Source organism: Myotis daubentonii, chromosome 5, assembly GCF_963259705.1.
Source record: "Myotis daubentonii chromosome 5, mMyoDau2.1, whole genome shotgun sequence".
NCBI classification, from domain to species: domain Eukaryota; kingdom Metazoa; phylum Chordata; class Mammalia; order Chiroptera; family Vespertilionidae; genus Myotis; species Myotis daubentonii.
The window spans coordinates 54,790,095-54,808,733 of NC_081844.1; the positions used below are offsets into that span (position 1 = coordinate 54,790,095).

At 43.0% G+C, this 18,639-nt stretch overlaps 1 protein-coding gene across 2 annotated transcripts in view; it reads left to right on the forward strand.

Annotated features, from left to right (window-relative positions):
- The first annotated feature begins 410 nt into the window (after window positions 1–410).
- GATB (glutamyl-tRNA amidotransferase subunit B) overlaps window positions 411–18,639 on the forward strand; it is a 75,164-nt gene continuing 56,935 nt past the window's right edge. For both annotated transcript variants that reach the window (XM_059697867.1, XM_059697868.1), the window contains exons 1-2: window positions 411–623; window positions 2,536–2,686. In XM_059697867.1, coding sequence (XP_059553850.1) covers window positions 448–623; window positions 2,536–2,686 — 327 coding nt within the window. In that variant the 5' untranslated portion in view covers window positions 411–447. The remainder of the gene's footprint in view (window positions 624–2,535; window positions 2,687–18,639) is intronic.

An 18,639-nucleotide genomic window follows, 5' to 3' on the forward strand; every position in this document is an offset into this window, starting at 1 on the left:
AATTGGTGTGTGAAGTGGGACAGTAGACAGAGAAAATCATTGAGCGGGTTTGGGGCTTCAGGAAGTCTTCGAGGTATGTCAAGGTCATTGACTTCAGTTCGAAACGTTAACGGTGGTATAAAATCCCGGCCACGTTTCTCAGCCTTGGATCCTCCACGCTGCCGGCTCTCACTCAAACGCTTACACACACTCCCAGCCACAAACCTCTCCAGCTCCCCGCTAGGAGGAGTCACCCCTTCTGACCCGGAAACCCTCACTCGCTCTCCTCTATTGCTCTTTCCCTCCCCTCCCCGCCAGGGTGCCGGGAGCCTTCGGTTCGCAGTGCTCGCTGGGAATAGAAGTCTTCCCTTTGGAGCCTATGGAGTTTTACACGTTTTCAGAACTACACTTCCCAGAGACCCTCGCGGCAGAGGGAAACTGCGTCAAGTGACGGACGCCGGAGGGGCAATGGCGGCGCCCGTGCTGCGCTGGTGCTGTCCCGCAAGGCGTTGGATTTTAGCCAACATTGACCGCGGTCCTCGCCACGGAAGAGGGGCTCCGACTGGGTCCAGGTCCAGCGGGAAAAGGGGACAGAGCTCAGTGGCTCAGCAGCCCCTCGTCACGGCCCAGAAGCCGAGGAAAGGGTATACGATCTCATACCATCCTGCCCAATCCAGTGTGCGGTGCCACTGCGGGACTGGGAAGATGATGGCCACCCAGCCCAGCAGTCAGTTCGGACCTTCTGTTGAGTGGGAGGGCGTTGGGCTGTAACTTGCAGCCTGGGAAGCACTAAACTTGTCCTCTGTGAGCCCGGCCTCCGCACAGAAACCGCCCTCGGCAAATAGATAGACGGTGTGTTGGGGGAGTTCGCAAGTGTAAAGTCCGCAGGTGTTTTCTTAAGTCGAAAGCGACACAGACCGAAGAGCGGATTCAGGCACCGTACTAGTCGTCCCAGCAGCGGGGTCTGTGGCGCTAGAAGCGGGATCTCATTTAGCTGACATTTAGCATTGCTACGGCCAGCCGTGTCCTAAAGGTGGGAAGGGAGCCTTTACCTAGAAGCGCCGGGTAGTGGTGGCTTAACGGCCTTAGTCGGGAAGCACCGCCTTCTGTGGAGGCCTTTCATGGGGAACATGGATGTCTAGACACAAGAGGATGCAACTTGTACAAGAAATCGCCACTGTGGTTGTGCAGAGAGCTGTGCTTATTCTGCTAGATATCCCCTGAACAGCTGTTAATTCTTTACTACATAAGTCTTAAAACCGTTTCTTTTTAAACAGTAAATACAAGGCACATGTCTAATACTCTGTTAGCCCTATGAGATAGTTAGGTTGGCATTACTTTTGCTTCTCAGTTGGAGGGAAAGTGTCCAGAAAATTGATTTCTGTGCTTTTCATAAGTTGGATCACCTCACTGTGAATGGAAAGTATTTTTTTTTCTCTCTCTCACGTAACGAAACTGAAAAAGTACTTTGAATAATGTTTTAGGGAAATGCAGAATTTCTAACGAATTCCTCTCAATTATAGGCGATGTTTCCTAACTGTAAAAAGAAGGAATTAATCTCACAATATTGTAGATATAGAACTTCATATGTTGGAATGATTGAAACAAAATCCAAAACGTGTAAACAAAAATCTAGACAGTATAGAAAATTGCTTGGGAAAAGAGCAGAATAGGAACAGGCAAAATATGAAAAGAGTATGTGTGTCTAGGCTATCTGCAAATTGGGTTTCAGAGGGACACTTATAAGAACCTGGAGAGACCTGTATATGGGACTTTCAAAGATCCAACAGAGGGGTGGCCAGATTAGAGAAAGTATAGCTTTTAACAGCTTCTTAGATTTTATAGCAATCAAGCATAAGCAAATAAGCAAAAGAACTTGAACCTAGATCTGGATAACTGAAAGTGGTTTGGGAACAAAACAAAACAAAAAAAGCCAAATCTGATGGTTTAATGTTTTCCTGTGCACAAAATTTCCAGGAGTATTATTTAGTAGTGATTGATTACATCCATGTCACTGATAATTTTACTTATGAACCACTGTTATAAAAAGGAATTGAAAACATAACAGAATTTCTCTTTCTTAATAATAAGATGTGCAGCTATTTATTTACCATTATTTATCTAGTAGTAGCATCCTGACGTTAACTCTAAAAATGTGTACCAGGTCAGCTTTCTTCATTTGCTGAAGATTAATTGATAAAGGATCGTTAATTTAGAAAGGGCTGCTTTTCACTGAAGTCAGCCACACAGGCACTACCTGATACCCATTGCTAAATTAAGATGGCAAATTGTTCCTTTCTCTGTGGCCTCCTGTTTGTACAGTGACCTCTATGCCACGTTGTAAATGAATTTTATTTTGCTGGTCTTGTAAGTGTTTATCATGAGTTGCTTTTGATTTAATCACTACTACAAGATGACACATTTTTAAATGTAAGGAAATAAAATGTTAATTAGTTAAAAACAAATAGGAAATTAACATTTGTAGTTTAGGCTCATAGAAATTTATGTATGGGGACAGATCTAACTATTGCTTAACCATTATATCTTTCTCTTTAGTGAGCACCAATGGGCAGCCGTGGTGGGTTTGGAAATTCATGCCCAGATTTCCTCCAACTCGAAACTCTTCTCTGGATCCCAAGTCCACTTTGCGGCACCTCCAAATTCTTTAGTATCTTTTTTTGATGCATCTCTGCCTGGAACTTTGCCGGTAAGGTTTTTATTTAATACTCTTTACATTAGAAAGTGTTTATGTTTTATTGAACATAGATCATGATTTCTTTGTTTTAATATCTTGGCACAGCTCTTAGGAAATATTTGCTTAGGGAATTTTGGATGAAATAGGATGGACTAAATGTGTTCTAAAGATGGCTCTATAATTCTTTTTTTAAGTCTAAATAGCATGTTTATTTATCCATTTATTCTCTCATTTCACACGCATTTTAGAATGTCTACTCAATACCAGACACTGTGCTATAAACTGGAAAATAAAGATGAGCAATGATCCTTGCCTTTGAGTTCAAAGACTATTTGGGGAGGTGTGTCTTATAAACAAGTAGAGTGCTGTGTGATTACTCCTGGGAGGGTAATAGGCAGAGCATGGGACAGGTAATCAGTAAGAGAAGGACTATTATGAGAAATTGGAGTAGGGGTATAGTTGGTTAAGAAAGGGTATTGGAAGAGGTGGTATCTGAAGGCCAGGTAGGAGCTAGGCACATAAATGAAGGAAGAGGACTTCAGTTAAAGGAAACAACAGCATATATATCACATGATATTGCAGTATAAGGTCAGTAATGATTGTGGTCATTTAAATCCAAGTGAAAGCTGGTTGAACTGAGCACTGGAAGGCGTGTAGGGACAGAGGTTTACTTTTCTTAGGGTCACTGCCCATAGCTATCTCTCCTCCTCCCCTCCTCTCCCAAGCAGGAATTTGCAGAAACTTGTTTGAAAAGGACATGTCCCTAGGGAAGAATTGGAGGTCAGGGGCAGAGGTTTCTCAGTAAAAAAGTATAACACATTCAGAATTAGATAATAGGGGGGAAAAGAAAATGAGACGATCAATCTCATTTTGTCCAACATTTGATTAATAAGAGTTCCAGAAGAGAGAAAATAGATAAGAGGAAACTATCAAACAAATAATATAGATTAGTTTCTTAGAACTGAAGGACATGTCTCCAAACGGAAAGGGCCTGCCAACATCCCAGAGCAAGGAGTGAAAATAGTCTCCCAGGCCAGGCACATCATCCCGAAGTGTAGCCATGCCAGGGGTAAAGATTAGATACTAAAGCTTACAGAGAAGAAATGAAAGGTCATGTGCAAAAAATGAGGAATCAGAAAGGCATCGGTCTTCTTAAAAGCAACACTTAAAGCTCGAAGAGAAGGGAACAGTGCCTTAAAAAAATCTTAAGGAAAAAAAAAAAGTCATTCTAACCTAGGTACCCAGCACTATAAATCAAGTGTGACAGTAAAATAATGGTATTTTCAGACAGGCAGATTCTCCAAAATTTTTCATTATCATGGGAACCTGCTGGAGTAATGGAGAGGTTCCACACTGCCAGCTCTGCAGCAGGCCCAGAGGGCCCGATGGGAGGGGAGGATGGAGGACTCCAGAACAGAGAGGTTTCAAGAAAAAAGAGAGGTGGGCTGGGAACAGCAGATATCTAATGTTTGTGTGGAAAAGAGATTTTACATATAAACTAGAGTCTTTGAGAAGAATAAGCAATAGGTAATAAAAAGTGAAGCAAATGAAAGAGACCTGTTAACTCCAAGAAAAACTAAATGTTTAAGAAAGGAAACGTAGCCATAGTATACTCAACAGTTCGGCAAGAAACATACTTAAATAATAATAATAATAATAATAATAAAGGCACCAACTACTGATTTAACAAAAACTCATATAACTGGGATATTGAAAAATAAAAGAACTAAATTATTTTCTACCATAACTGGAAATCATGGTCTAAATTGATAAAGGAAGGAGAAAGGATTGTAAGACTATGTTTTTGTAACATTTTTGGCCATGTGAGGGGAGGCCTCTTCTTTTTAGATCCTAAATTGGTCAGATGGTTTTTGTTTTCTTTTTTTGGCTATTATTTCTTTTTCCTTTTTACTTTTATTTAAACAAAGCAATGAGTAAAAGGTTTAGAACTCTCAAGAGTCAAAGGTGTTTTTAACAAAGTTTTAAAAAACTTTATCTAATCTAATAAAAGAGAAACATACAAATTGACTGTACCTTCGCTATGCCCAAGCCACGCCCACCAGCCAATAAGAGCGACTATATGCAAATTAACCCAACCAAGATGGCGGCCGGCAGCCATGGAGTGGAGCAAGCAGGAGGCTTGGTTGCCCCGGCGATGGAGGAAGCCAAGCTTCCCACCTGCCCTGGCTGGCTGTGGCCTCCACTAAAGGCAACAAAGTTTCAATTATAGAAGATAAGTAAATCCCAGATACCTGCTTCCAGCTAGCCTCCACTGGGAACTTGGGTGGCTGGGGGCCATGGCCAGCCTGCAAACAGCCATCAGCCCCTCACCCAGGCTGGCCACACCCTCATGGGGTGAGGGTCCCTGCTGGGGGTCTTGGCCAGCCTGCAAACAGCCATCAGCCCCTCACCCAGGCTGGCCAGGCACCTCAGGGGGGACCCCACCCTGAAGGGGCTGTGGCCAGTCTGCAAACAGCCATCAGCCACTCACCCAGGCTGGCCAGGCACCCCAGCAGGATCCCCCTCTCTGAAGGAGGTGTGGCCAACCTGAAAACGGCCCTTAGCCCCTCACCCAGGCTGGCCAGGCACTCCAGCAGGGACCCCCACCCTGAAGGGGGTGTTGCCAGTCTGAAAATGGCCCTCAGCCCCTCACCTTGTCTGGCCAGGCACCCCAGCGGGATGCCAACCTGATCCGGAACACCCTTCAGGGCAAACCAGCCAGCTCCCACCCATGCACCAGGCATATAATAAAAGGGTAATATGCAAATTGACCCTAACAGCAGAATGACTGGGAATGACTGGTCACTATGACACACACTGACCACCAGGGGCAGACACTCAATGCAGGAGCTGCCCCCTGGTGATCAGTGCGCTCCCACAGGGGGAGCTCTGCTCAGCCACAAGCCAGGCTGACAGATGCCAGCACAGCAGTGATGGCGGGAGCCTATCCCGCCTCTTCAGCAGCGCTAAGGATGTCTGACTGCAGCTTAGGCCTGCTCCCCACTGGCAAGTGGACATCCCCCGAAGGCTCCTGGGCTGCCAGAGGGATATCTGACTGCCAGCTTAGGCCCGATCCCCCAGGGAGCAGGCCTAAGGCAGCAGGTGGACATCCCCCGAGGGGTCCCAGACTGCGAGAGGGCACAGGCCGGGCTGAGGGACCCCTCCCCCGCCAAGTGCACAAATTTGTGCTCCAGGCCTCTAGTATGAAGATAATATTAATCATCAAATATTACCTCTGCTGTTTCCTCAGCCTTCTGCTGGTGAAATTTTTCTTTTTTCTTCCCAGAGTCCAAACAGTGACAGATGCACCCTTCTGCTCACCCTGCCCTGTTCTTAGGAGGAATAAGTTCATCCACATTCTAGATCATTCACACCCAAGCTCATGCTTGTGCTGCATTTCCCTTCTCCCCTGAGGGTGAAATTTCCTATTTCCCCTCAGGGTGAAGTGACCCAACTTTTTGGACTCAGCTTATCTCAGAGATGCACTGAGCGGCAGCATATTTTGTTCTTAAATAGAAATATTGTAAAGTAGCAAGCATGAGTAAATCCTTATGAGACAGAGTTAGATTTCAAAGTATTGCAAAATATCTCACCTTGTAACTTATACAAATGATCTCATATAAGTTACAAGGGAAGGAAAGGGAAGGGAGGGGAGGGGAGGGGGGAGGGGGAGGAGAGGGGGAAGGGAAGGGGCTGAGTCTTGTGGCTCCATGTTCTAAAAATAAGAACACTGTGTCACTGGGTCAGTTTATCAAGTCTGTCTTTTTCCCAGATTAAGGAAAGATTGTCACAATGCATATGGCCACAAGCCTTGGCAAGCAGGTGATGGATTTTCCAAAGTTCTCCTGGCATAGCATGTTATTTGAAAATAGGAAGATAGGTTCCAGATAAGACAGCTCAAAGATCTGAAAGTGGTTGCTGCCAGGGAACAGGGCTGGCAGGGGAGGGTGGTGAGAATGACTGCTTTTCATTATAATTTCAAGATATATGTCTATAATATTTTGTTCAACAATTAAGTATTAGCTTTATAGAAGTAACATATAGGGGAGAGGAAATTATTAACAGAATCAGGGTTCTTGAGAAAGCAGGGGGTGTCCCCAGAGCACAGACAGCTCTCCCACTGTAACCTGAGGGAAGGTGTGCCCCTCTGCCCACTGGTAAAGGCAACTTTTTAGGTTGGGTTGTGGAGGGTTGAGGAAGCTCTCATCTGATTTCTTCCTTTTCTAGAAAACACTATTTCTTACATTTCACTCTCCTTTTTGGCGCTCTTTCCTGCCTATATTAGTATCTCTAGCTTCTGGGTCTTTGGGTGATGCCCTTGTTTCGTTTTCTTGTGCCCCCAATTGTTTCTTTTTCTCCCTAGCTCTTGAGTGATGGTATCGAATTTTAAGTTGACAGTTATTTCCCCTCAGCGCTTCGAAGACATGATTCCATTGTCCTCAAGCATCTATTACTGCTGATGAGAAGTCTGCATCCTTTGTAGGTAATCTGTTTTGTTCTCTGATAGTTTTACCCAGGATATGTCCAGGTGTGGATTTGTTTTTATTTATTCAGCTCAGAGCTCAGTGTGATTTTTACACTTGAAGACTCTCCCCTGGACTGTGGAGGTATCTCTGTGGCATGAATTCATGGTGGCCTCTGCTAGGGCCCACTGGGCTTTCTTGAACAAACAGGTTCTATGTTAATTTCTTCATCCCCAGCTGTCACACAGATTGGATAGTGCCAACATCCTAGCCCCACACCCAAGCCAAATGCAGGGCCGGGGGCTCTGATTTCTCAAGTCTCTTTTCACCCATGCTTGAGGTGGGCGGCCTTCTCCATGTCGGCTCCTGCAGCTGGTGGGAGATATTCTGACTGTCCTGGGAGTTTGTGGTTCCCACCTGCCTACCCCAATGGGCTCACAGCCTTGACTTCTTTTCCTAAGGTGCTTTAAATTAACATCATCTGGTGTCCCTTCAGCCTGGTTAACAATAATGATAGCAGCAAAATCAACTAATATTTACTGAGAGCTTGTTATGCGCCAGGCACTGTTCATGTACTTTCCTTATATGTATTTACTTATTTTAACCTCATAACAACTCTGTGAGGCACAGTTCCTATCATCCCAATTAGAAAGTAAGTGGTGAGGCGGGACAAATCCAGTACAGGCATACCTCATCTTATTGTGCTTCACTTTATTAAGCTTCACAGATGTTGCAGGGTTTTTGTTGTTGTTTTTTACAAATTGAAGACAAGGTCCTTCACCAGCAAAGAGATTATTGCTTGCTTTGTTGCTGTGGAACCGAACCTACTGTGTCTCTGAGGTGTGTCTGGTCTGGCTTCCAAGGTCACAGTCTTAACCTCTTTGCAGGTCCTGCCTTCTGCATTCCCCCCTGGGTTATAGATGGTTCTCAACCCCACAACTGCTATGAGCTTCAGAGATTTCCTCTTTTGCTTTTGAGCTTGGCTATGTGTGTTTATTTGTAAATTTATATGTATAAAACCCTAATATGCAAATAGACCAAACGGTGGAACAACCATTTGCTATGACATGCTCTGACCACCAGGGGACACGTGCAGAACATGGTGGACATTGGCAGTAGATGGCAGAGTGCGGAACATGGCGGCCATTGGCTGTGGCGGGATGGTGGAGCAGGTGAGCAGGGGCACCAGACCAAGGCAGGGCACTGGTTGCTGTTATCGGGGTGAGCCTCTGGTGGTTACTGAAAATTCTTTGCTCCCACGCCCTGTCATCCTGCCCAGCACTCGCACCTGCTGCCGGCACTGGCCCCACTCGCACCCGCTCCCAGTGCCACCGCTCGCACCTGCTGCTGGCGCCATCAGTGGGTGCGAGCAGTGCTGCCAGCCCCAGTCACCCCTCAGGACTTCTCCACCACTCCTTGCTCCTAAGGGGCAATTGGGGCCAGCAGCTGCCTCTCGCATTCGCTGACAGCACCAGCCCCACTTGCACCCGCTGCTGGTGTCGGCCCCAATAACTCCACGATGTCAACAGGTGTGAGTGGGGCCGGCGCCATCAGCGCGTGGGAGCAGTGGCAGTGGTGGGAGTGGGGCTGCCGGCAGACATGACTGGCTGTGGTGGGAGGGGCCATGTGGAGGCGCAGAGGATGGACCTAAACCCACCCCCTGTGCCCACTGCATCCCAAGTTCCTTTCAAGGTGCACAAATTCGTGCACTGGGCCCCTAGTGCATGTATAAATGTCTGCGTTTCTAGATATAATACTCATTTTTATCCCCCATCTTCACCCCCCATTATGATTTGTGACACTTCTGAATATTTCTTAGGACCACAGGCATTTTATATTCTTATTTTACCTTTAGTTTTAGAACTATATGGAATCCCATCATAAATCTTCAGACTGAAAAGGTCATTCAGCCCATTTCCCTGCTTATAGGCAGGATTACAGCTAAACTAAGGACAGCATTCTTTGTTTTTATGGCAGGAATTCAGCCTCACTCATTATTTTGCCCTAGTTTAAAACAAAACAAAAACCTCTTACTCTGATACACAGTCGTCTTTAATTTATTAATTAGTTGTCTATATAGCTATAGACAAGATCCTCAGCTATTTGCTTAGACTTATTTTTTTCCTATTTGTCATGTCATTTTAATTTCTCTACTTACAGTACTTGGTATATGGATGTGAAATAGGAAGAAAGTATATCTGTTTGATAAAATGTTATGGGATTTATAAGTCTATTTGTTTCATGATTTGCCAGCTTTCCAGTAATGGTACAGTTTTAGCAAGGCATCCAGTTTGTTTGAAATTTATGCATTGCACACACACACATTTTGTTATTTGAAATCCTTGCTCCTTGTTGGTGCCAATTCCTATGCAGGAGAAAGCAGAGACCATTGTTGCCATTGCTGATGCCGATGCCCACTGATAGGTGGTTCAGCTGTGGTCAGTAGGTAACTTCTGATCATGTCAGGCTGTGCCACAATGAGATTAATTAGAAACTAGTGACACTGTCCTTGTTTTGCTTGTCTGGTAGCTCTTATCTGCACATAACACAGAACCCCCTACTAATTATGAATGCTGCTTATTTCCTGGGGAAAGGGCTCCAAAAGCTGTTTTCCACACACGTAAACTAGAGTATTCTCCTCTTGTCTTAGGATCAGCCTGTCTTAAAAAGTATTTGGGGCTTTCCATATCAAAGGTGTTTGGAATTGGCCCTGACAGCTGTGGAATGGAAACTGAAACATTGTTTACCTCATTGTATAAAACTTGCTTTTATTCACAAGAGTATATAGCACTATTAGCAAGAAGAAGGGGAATAAACAGGGGAAAATGCGATGTGAATAAATCTGATGTGATGCCTGCCCTCTGGGAACTAACAAACAACGTGCTTCATGCTGGAGATGTGTTCTGTGAATTGTACCATCAGGGATCTTCTCCCTTAAAGAAATGATAATGTGAATGCTCTTGTAAAGTACTTTGCGATTAATTTATTTTTAATATTTCTTTTGACAGATTTATTTAAAGCTAGGTAAATCTGCAATATTCTAGCTCTGAACAGAGAAGATATTGTTAATAACTTTGGTTTTGAAGGACCTAATAGATTTAGAAATACTTGACTGACTCTAGAGAACATCAGGTTGAAACGCTCTCCTGACCCTTAATTCTAAATGTTATTATAAAAGTTGTTTTAACTCAAAGCTTCTACGCAAAATAGAAATTCAAGAAAACAGCAATAGGAAAAAGTACTTAATGCATACGTTATGATAAGATCGATATTTACCTCTCTGTCTATTTACACGTAGATGTTTCGTTATTTAAGAAGACAAATATGACAGTTTTCTATTAATTTTTTTTCCATTTCAACGATTTGTTTTAATGTAATCTGTAGAACTTATAATTACATTGTGTTCTCAGACTTTAGTCTTGCCAGTTACTCTCCAAGGTGCTTTTATGTTGTTCTCCTTTATTCATTTGTAGAGTTGGGTGGTCCAGGGGTGACAGGTTTATCCCCAAGACCCTTGCCTCTTTAAAAGAGCTGTGTCTGGCCCTAACCAGTTTGGCTCAGTGGATAGAGCGTCGGCCTGCGGACTCAAGGGTCCCAGGTTCAATTCTGGTCAAGGGCATATACCTTGGTTGCGGGCACATCCCCAGTAGGGAGTGTGCAGAAGGCAGCTGATCGATGTTTCTCTTTCATCGATGTCTCTAACTCTCTGTCCCTCTCCCTTCCTCTCTGTAAAAAATCAATAAAATATATTTTAAAAAATAAAAGTAAAAATCATCATTCTCCCCTTAAAAAATAAATAAATAAAAATAAAAGAGCTGTGTCTGTGAACTCATACACACAAATGTGGGAAGGTTCCCTCTCAGCTCTTAAACTCTCTGATGATCCAGACTTGCCTTATGATGTCATTAACTGGATGTTTCCCATGAATTCAATGACTCATGACAATGATGGACTTTCACATTCAGTAGGCAGCATGGCTTCCCCTCCCCTCATGTGGGAAGTGTCTGACTCCTTCCCTGTCATAATCTTTTTCCAGCTTTCAGTGAATTCTTGAAGGCCTCCCTCTTCTCAACCATCTTCACTCCTCCCACTTCTCTGCCAGACTTATATGCAAAATTTCCCACATGAAAACTAGCTATATTAACTATAATACTTCAGGGTATCCCAAAAAATGTATACACACTTTAATAGCTTATAGCTCAGTTTTGAAAATTAAATGTATTTTAATAAACACTGCCTTTGTAATGGTTCAAAGTGTGTGTATACATTTTGAGGGGACCCTATATGTTTGTTTTATGTAGTTGATGGACCATCCTTCATGTATGATGTTTATAGCAATTTCACAATTTCTGTGTTTGATTATAATGTTCTAAAAAGCAATTCGTGGATCTTTTCTGGGCCACTTAACAGTAACTTTGCATAAAAACATGTATGTAACACCCTTAATAAATATTTCTCTGTATAATTGCACATACCTAAATGTGCATACATGGGGAGTACATCTAAAAGAATTTTCCAGGAGTCTAAAACACTTTTGATATTTTTTTAACTTTACAGGAATCTTTCTAAAATGCATTTTATACTTGCCTGCTTTTTAAATAGAGTATATTGAACATAAGCTAATCTTTTCTTAATTACTCAAGGTTATCAGCAACATCAGTGTGGCTGAGTGTTGTAATATAATGGTGCCTTCAAGGGTGACTGAGGTGGGTAAAGCTATCTGATCCTATAGTAAATGGCTAATGATGGCCATTCTTTTAAGGTTTCCTCATCTACCTCCTTTTAAAAGCTATTGTCAGTATATTTGATTTTAGGAATCCCATGCTCATTTTTCACTGCTCAATTATTATTTCTATCTGCTCCTGCCCAGAAAGTCAGATTATCACATTTGTTAATGTAAATAAGAACAAGGCTCTGAATAGAGACCTGTCCTACAAAATAAAGTACATGGATGGTATGAAAGCCAGTTAGCTTCTTGAAGTTAGAAACCATATCTGATACAGTAGGAAGAGATCCTGGAAATAATTTAGTTTAGTCCTTTTAAATTACAGTTGAGAGGATAGCTGTTGTAATTTGCCAACGGTCACACAATTACTTATTGTCCAGGTTAGATTGAGAATTTGGGTTCCTCACTCCCAGTTTAATGCTCAGCTTCCAGTCTGTGTTTCACCATAGTTGCATGAATATGTGTCTGTATATATTTCAGAACATTAACACTTAAGTGTATATATAATAAAGGGGTGGGAAAAATTAAGTTTACAGTTGTAATACAAATAAATAACACAGTAATTAATAGTAATACAAGAATGAACTCTGTATTTCATGTACTCACAACTGTAATCCTACTTTTGCTCACCCCTGTTTGTTTATAAGTATACATTCACATGCTTATACACACACAGAGGCATTGGCTATTCAGTATTGACACTGATTGTGTGTGCTGTTTATTACAATATCTGGTGAGAACTCTAAACCTGGGGAGAGGGGAAAGTGCTAATTCAGAAAATGAAATGGGCAAAAGGAGATCTATCCTAATTAGCCTCCAGTTTAGATCGCCAGGCACTGGATTTCCCCAGACCCACTATTAAGAGAGCAGCTCTGCCTGTGGGCATCTCTTAGCTAATGGAAAATTCTTTTAAGATTTTTTTCTGTATGCTTCATTCTGAAAAGTCTTCTCTGCACTTTCTTCCAGTTCACTAATTCTCTCTTCGTTAAGTCTACTCTGCTCTTTAACTACCCACTGCGTTTTTTTATTTCACTGAGAGTACCTTTCATTTATAGAAATCCTATTTTTCTCTTTTAAATCTTTTCTGTTTTTTTTGAAAATATCTTCTTCCTTTTTCATGTATTTAGTTCTTTATTTCCTTAACAACTTTAAATCTACTTATTTTACAGTCTGTGTTTAATAATTCTATTGCCTGAAGGTCTTGGCCTCTCTGTTCTTTTTTGTGTGTCTGCTGGTTCTGGCTAATGATATGTGATCTTCTTGTGTATTTTGTAGTTTTGGATTATGAAGCCATGTTTGACAGGGATTCATTAGTGGCAATCTTGTGGCTGGGTTGAAAGCAAGTCTCTCCAAAGAGCTTTTACATTGGCTTTTGCCAGATGCCCTAGGTCAAAGCCAGGGCTATTTTTTCATGGTTATCTCGTAGCTTTGGGGTTCTTGGACCAAAGAGTTAATAAAATTGAACCCCAAGTCCTCCTGAGAGTAAATTTAGGACAGTCAATTCTAGAGTCTTGTTTTAACCTAAAGTCTGGGCTGAGACTTTATTAAGATTGAAACGTTAAAAGGGAACAGAGAATGTGACAACATAGCTGGGACTGTGGCCAAGGTTGTGAATGGTCATGACCCAGAGATTCAGAATGGGCCATGAGAGGCATGTTTACATTTCTCTGACTTCCTTTCCTCTGCCACTAGGATATCCCTCTCTTCTGATTGCAGTTCTCCTATGGTGATTTTTTGTGTATTGCACTTCTGCACACTGGTTGAGGCCGAGATCTGTAGGAATCTTGGTTCATTGAGCTCTTTCCAAATTCCCCTAACTTGTGCAGGGTTGCACGCTCTCACCCATGGCCTTGAAAGTTTATCATTCCTTCCCCCCAACCCCCAAATTTCATCTTTAATGAATCATTCCCTTTATCTTTGTGTGGAAAGGATGATACCATCTCTGTCCTGTCAAGGAACAAAAAAAAAACAACAACAATAGTGTTGAACTGAGAGGAGCACCTGTGGTGGAGGAACCTATGGGGAACTGAGGGACCTCGCCTGCCTTCTAACCAGTGAATCCCATGGGCCTGCAGAGCATCTCTCTCACCTGGCCCTGTGCTCCTTCCTGGTGAGGGAATGTCTCAAGGCAGCATTTCCTGTCCCTAGAGATTCATTTCTGAGCAAGAAACCTTCAGTGTTGTGTTTGGAAAGGGCTTTTCTCACATTTCCACATCCCCTCATGCAGGTTTGTTTTCCCTTCAAAATATGTGCTTGGATGAGATTGAGCACAACAACGAGTCATTGTTAGAGGAGACGGTGCTATACTTAGAACTCTCAACTCTTTAAAATAGATGTGGTACACTACTGCTCCCCAAAGTCTGAAATGCTTGAAAGTGAGGTGGGAATGTGTAGAAAATAAAGTATAAACGCATGGCCAAAGATGCCTAGGAGGACAAAAGCTTAGGGATCTTTTGTTGATATAAATATGTAGTAGTTAAAAAAAAATTGCCTAACTGTGTTCTGTGACACTGTGTTTGTCTCTGACATTCAGGCAGCTCATACAGGCTTTGTTCTGGTGATTTATACTATAAGCCTATAATAAAAATGCAGCCTCAAATCATGCAGCTGGGCACCATTCATTTTTCTTCCACAGACAGTTTCAGAACGTACAAAACTGCAGCAGACCTGTAAAAGCTGTTCCCTCACAGGAAATGCATGCCCGGCCATGGCAGCTGGCCCTCTTGGGTTTCTTCTTCTTTGTGGAGTCATTGGTGATGCTGTGGGGTTTCTAGATTTGGTTTATGAGTGCTAGAAAGGAGTTGGTTTATGAGTGCTAGAAAGGAAGTATGAAAATAATACTTCCTTCCCCTTTTGAGTTGGAACTAATTGAGAAATCAGATAGATGGAGATGAACCAATCAACTTTATTATCAATAATGGCTTGATTTAAAACTGCAACTTGATATATAGAAAATAGCTTCTAGTCCTTTCTACCTGAGTTGAACTCAGCTACCCAAAACTGTAAGCCTTCCACTTAGAAAAAGCTTATCACATGGCCAGAATAGAACAGCATATACCATCTCCGCGGGCATGCTGATCAGAAGGCGCTCATGCAGGCTTTGTTCTGATGATTTGTACCAGAGGCTATAATAAAAATGCTCAGCCAGAAGACACTGGCCACATGTTCCTTTTCCCAAAGTCACTAGTCAGAAAAGCCACTTCTCTTTGGGAAACAAAGCAATATGGAGTTGAGAGCAAAATCCAGCCACATGGAAACATGGAGGCAGGAGGATGGAGAATGCCCAGTTGTGCCCTTGAATACCAGTTTTATTGTGTCTGTGAGTAGAGGTGAGACCCTTTTTTTTAATGGATTCTGTGGGATTCTTTCTCCACACCACAAGTGTGTACTTGCCCTCTGAGGCCATTGGTATAGGCCTTTCTTACTTGGTCACTTCGATATGTATTTTCAGCTTCACATTTAGTATGGGGGGAGGAGTTGGCTGTTCTCTCCACTGCAGCATCTTGGGGAATTTTTTTTTCCTTAGCTCTTTAGAATCTTGGCAGAGTTAAGAAGTCATTTTGCCATTGGCATCCCAGAAATGACAAGCGTAGGCTTGGCGATATTGGCATAGTTAGTGTAATCAGGCTGGGCCCCGCTTAGAGCATTCTGTTAGTTGCAGCAGAGGGTTCTTGCTACTGAGCTTTCATGTTTCCCAGCCTTCCACCACTGGTTGCATCATTATAGGCCTGGTGTTGGGGCAAGGAGCATAAGTGAGAATCAAAAGATATGTTTCCTCAGGAGCCTTTAAAGTATTGTATTCCAGATTTTGATGCATGAATATCATTTCACAAGTATAAAAGCAAGAAGCATAATCAATCAATCAATCAATCAATCAATCAATTTGTCATGTTCTGCAGCTTTCTTAGGAGATGCAGACAGGCAGTAATATGTGATTATCAATGTCTTGAATTTTCAGTGATGTTTGCCAACTCATAGGCCATCCTAGTGAGCAAGGTCAGGGGCTCCGGCCCCAATTGATAGAAAAAACTGTTGGCCTATTGATTTTCCCAAGAACACAGGGAGCTCAGGGCCTTTCTTTAAAAAAAAAGAAGAATTGCCTGGTTCCCGTTGTTAGCTTAAAGCACCAGACTGAATTTCCTTCTGCAATATATGCTAATTGTTCATTTCCAACAAAACACAACAGGGAATTTTTCCTTTATAGCTGGTTGTAAACGTTCAAGATGCCTGTAGTCACTCATAACCTTTGTTTACTTAATCACACCAGTAAGCTCTCTTATCTGTCTTCTTGCTTGTTCTCTTCCATTGCTACATATATGCAAAGAAGTGAAATATATATGAAAGCACTTCATAAACTCTCAAGTGGCACATAAATGGTATTTATTATTATGATGAAAGTCATATTCTTCACTTTGCATCATTAAAAGATAAATCAAGCTATTTCCATTTCATAGTGACCAATAGGGTTGAACAGGGAGTGTTACTTGTGTAACACTCACCTGAAATAACTTAAAATGACACATATCACAACAGCATGAGTAACAATAATATGAAGTTCTCAGTCATAGAAGTCTTTCAAAGAAGCACATATTGAGAAATTACATGTACAGGGTAAGACAACAGAATGGAAGCATTAACAGAAAAAAAAAATAGACAACTTTAGGGGAAAATAAAAGTATTTTTAAGTAGAAAAGATATCATTGGGGAAAATTATTTTTCTACCAGGAAAAAGAACAAATCTTCCTTTCATGTTCTTGATTTTATGTATATGTTGTCTATATGCAGGATATATATGACAGTACGGAATTCGCTAATGGATTTTTCACATGTTATTAAGAGGGTTGCCCCATAGTTCAGCATCTACACAAGGGCCTTAATATGTCTAATCACTTAATGCTGGCATAGGACAGTTAGATGGATTAGTATATACAATGTTTTCTTTTCTGCAGCTGATTTTCAGCAACAGTGATGGAAAACTTCCGATTCACATGTGGTTTATGAGCTGCATTACTTTAAATAGCTCCAGTCTCCTCTTAACCACCTCAAGGCTTATAACATCTCACCATCCATTCAGGTGGAGAATTATCTACTCCTTTCTCTCTCCCCAATACTTTCTATTTAAAATAAAATTCAAACTTATAGAAAAGTTGAAAGACTAATACAGTGAACATCCATCCTGCACCAAGTATATTTTTCCCCTTGGGATGAGTCACTTGAGAGTAAGTTGTGCACTCATGGCACTTGATTCCTAAATATTTCAGCATCTCTCTCCTAAGAACAAAAAATTCTCTTATATGACCACTCAAGAAAGCTAACATGAATATAGTACTGTTATCCAAGATCCGGTTCACAATTCAAGTTTGCACAGTTGTCTCAGCATTAGCCTTTATTTCCTTCTCCCCAATCCAGGATCCAGTCAAAGATCATACACTGTTTATTGTCATGAATCTTTAGTCTCTTTTTTCTTTTTCTTTCCTTTCCCTTTCTGTCTCTCTCATCCCCTCTCTTTCTGTTTCCCTCCTTTTCTTTTCTTTCAGGCCATTGACATTTTTTTCTTTTAAAAGTCCAGATCAGTTTTTAAAATTTTACCTACTCTTGAAGAAAACATAATGAAGGGACCAGGGGCTTTTTGCCCTGTGACTGTTTGGCTTGGCTTTTTATTTTTCCTTTTAACTTCCATGATTTCGTGGCTTGCTGTGAAGCTTCTTACTAGATACACTAGAGCAGGGGTGGGCAAACTTTTTGACTCGAGGGCCACATGGGTTCTTAAACTGGACCGGAGGGCCGGAACAAAAGCATGGATGGAGTGTTTGTGTGAACTAATATAAATTCAAAGTAAACATCATTACATAAAAGGATACGGCCTTTTTTTTTTTTAGTTTTATTCATTTCCAAGGGGCCGGATCTGGCCCGCGGGCCATAGTTTGCCCACGGCTGCACTAGAGGCTCAGTGCATGAAATTCGTGCACAGGTAGGTCCCTAGTGGCTGCCAGCTGCCAGCCAGGGCCTCCCTTCCCCCGGCTACCTGCTGCCGCCTACTGGAGGGAGGGGCCTCGGGCGTTTGGCCAGGCAGCCCCGGCGCTGGTTGAACTCCTGGTGGACAGGACAATTTGCATATTAGGCTTTTATTATATAGGACTAGAGGCCCGGTGCACAAAAATTTGTGCACTCGGGGGTGGGGGGTCCCTCAGCCCGGCCTGTGCCCTCTCACAGTCTGGGACCCCTCAGGGGATGACCACCTACTGGCTTAGGCCTGCTCCCTGGGGGATTGGGCCTAAGCTGGCAATCAGACATCCCTCTGGCAGCCTGGGAGCCCTCGGGGGATGTCCACTTGCCAGCGGGGAGCAGGCCTAAGCTGCAGTCGGACATCCTTAGCGCTGCTGAGGAAGCAGGAGAGGCTCCCACCACCACCGCTGTGCTGGCAGCCATCAGCCTGGCTTGTGGCTGAGCAGAGCTCCCCCCTGTGGGAGCACAGGGGGCAGCTCCTGCATTGAGCATCTGCCCCCTGGTGGTCAGTGTGTCATAGTAACCAGTCATTCCCGCTGTTAGGGTCAGTTTGCATATTACCCTTTATAGGATAGAGGCCTGGTGCATGGGTGGGGGCCGGCTGGTTTGCCCTGAAGGATGTCCTGGATCAGGGTGGGGGTCCCCACTGGGGTGCCTGGTCAGCCTGGGTGAGGGGCTGATGGCCTTTTTGCAGCTGGTCACACCCCCTTCAGGGTGGAGGTCCCCACTGGGGTGCCTGGCCAGCCTGGGTGAGAGGCTGAGGGTCGTTT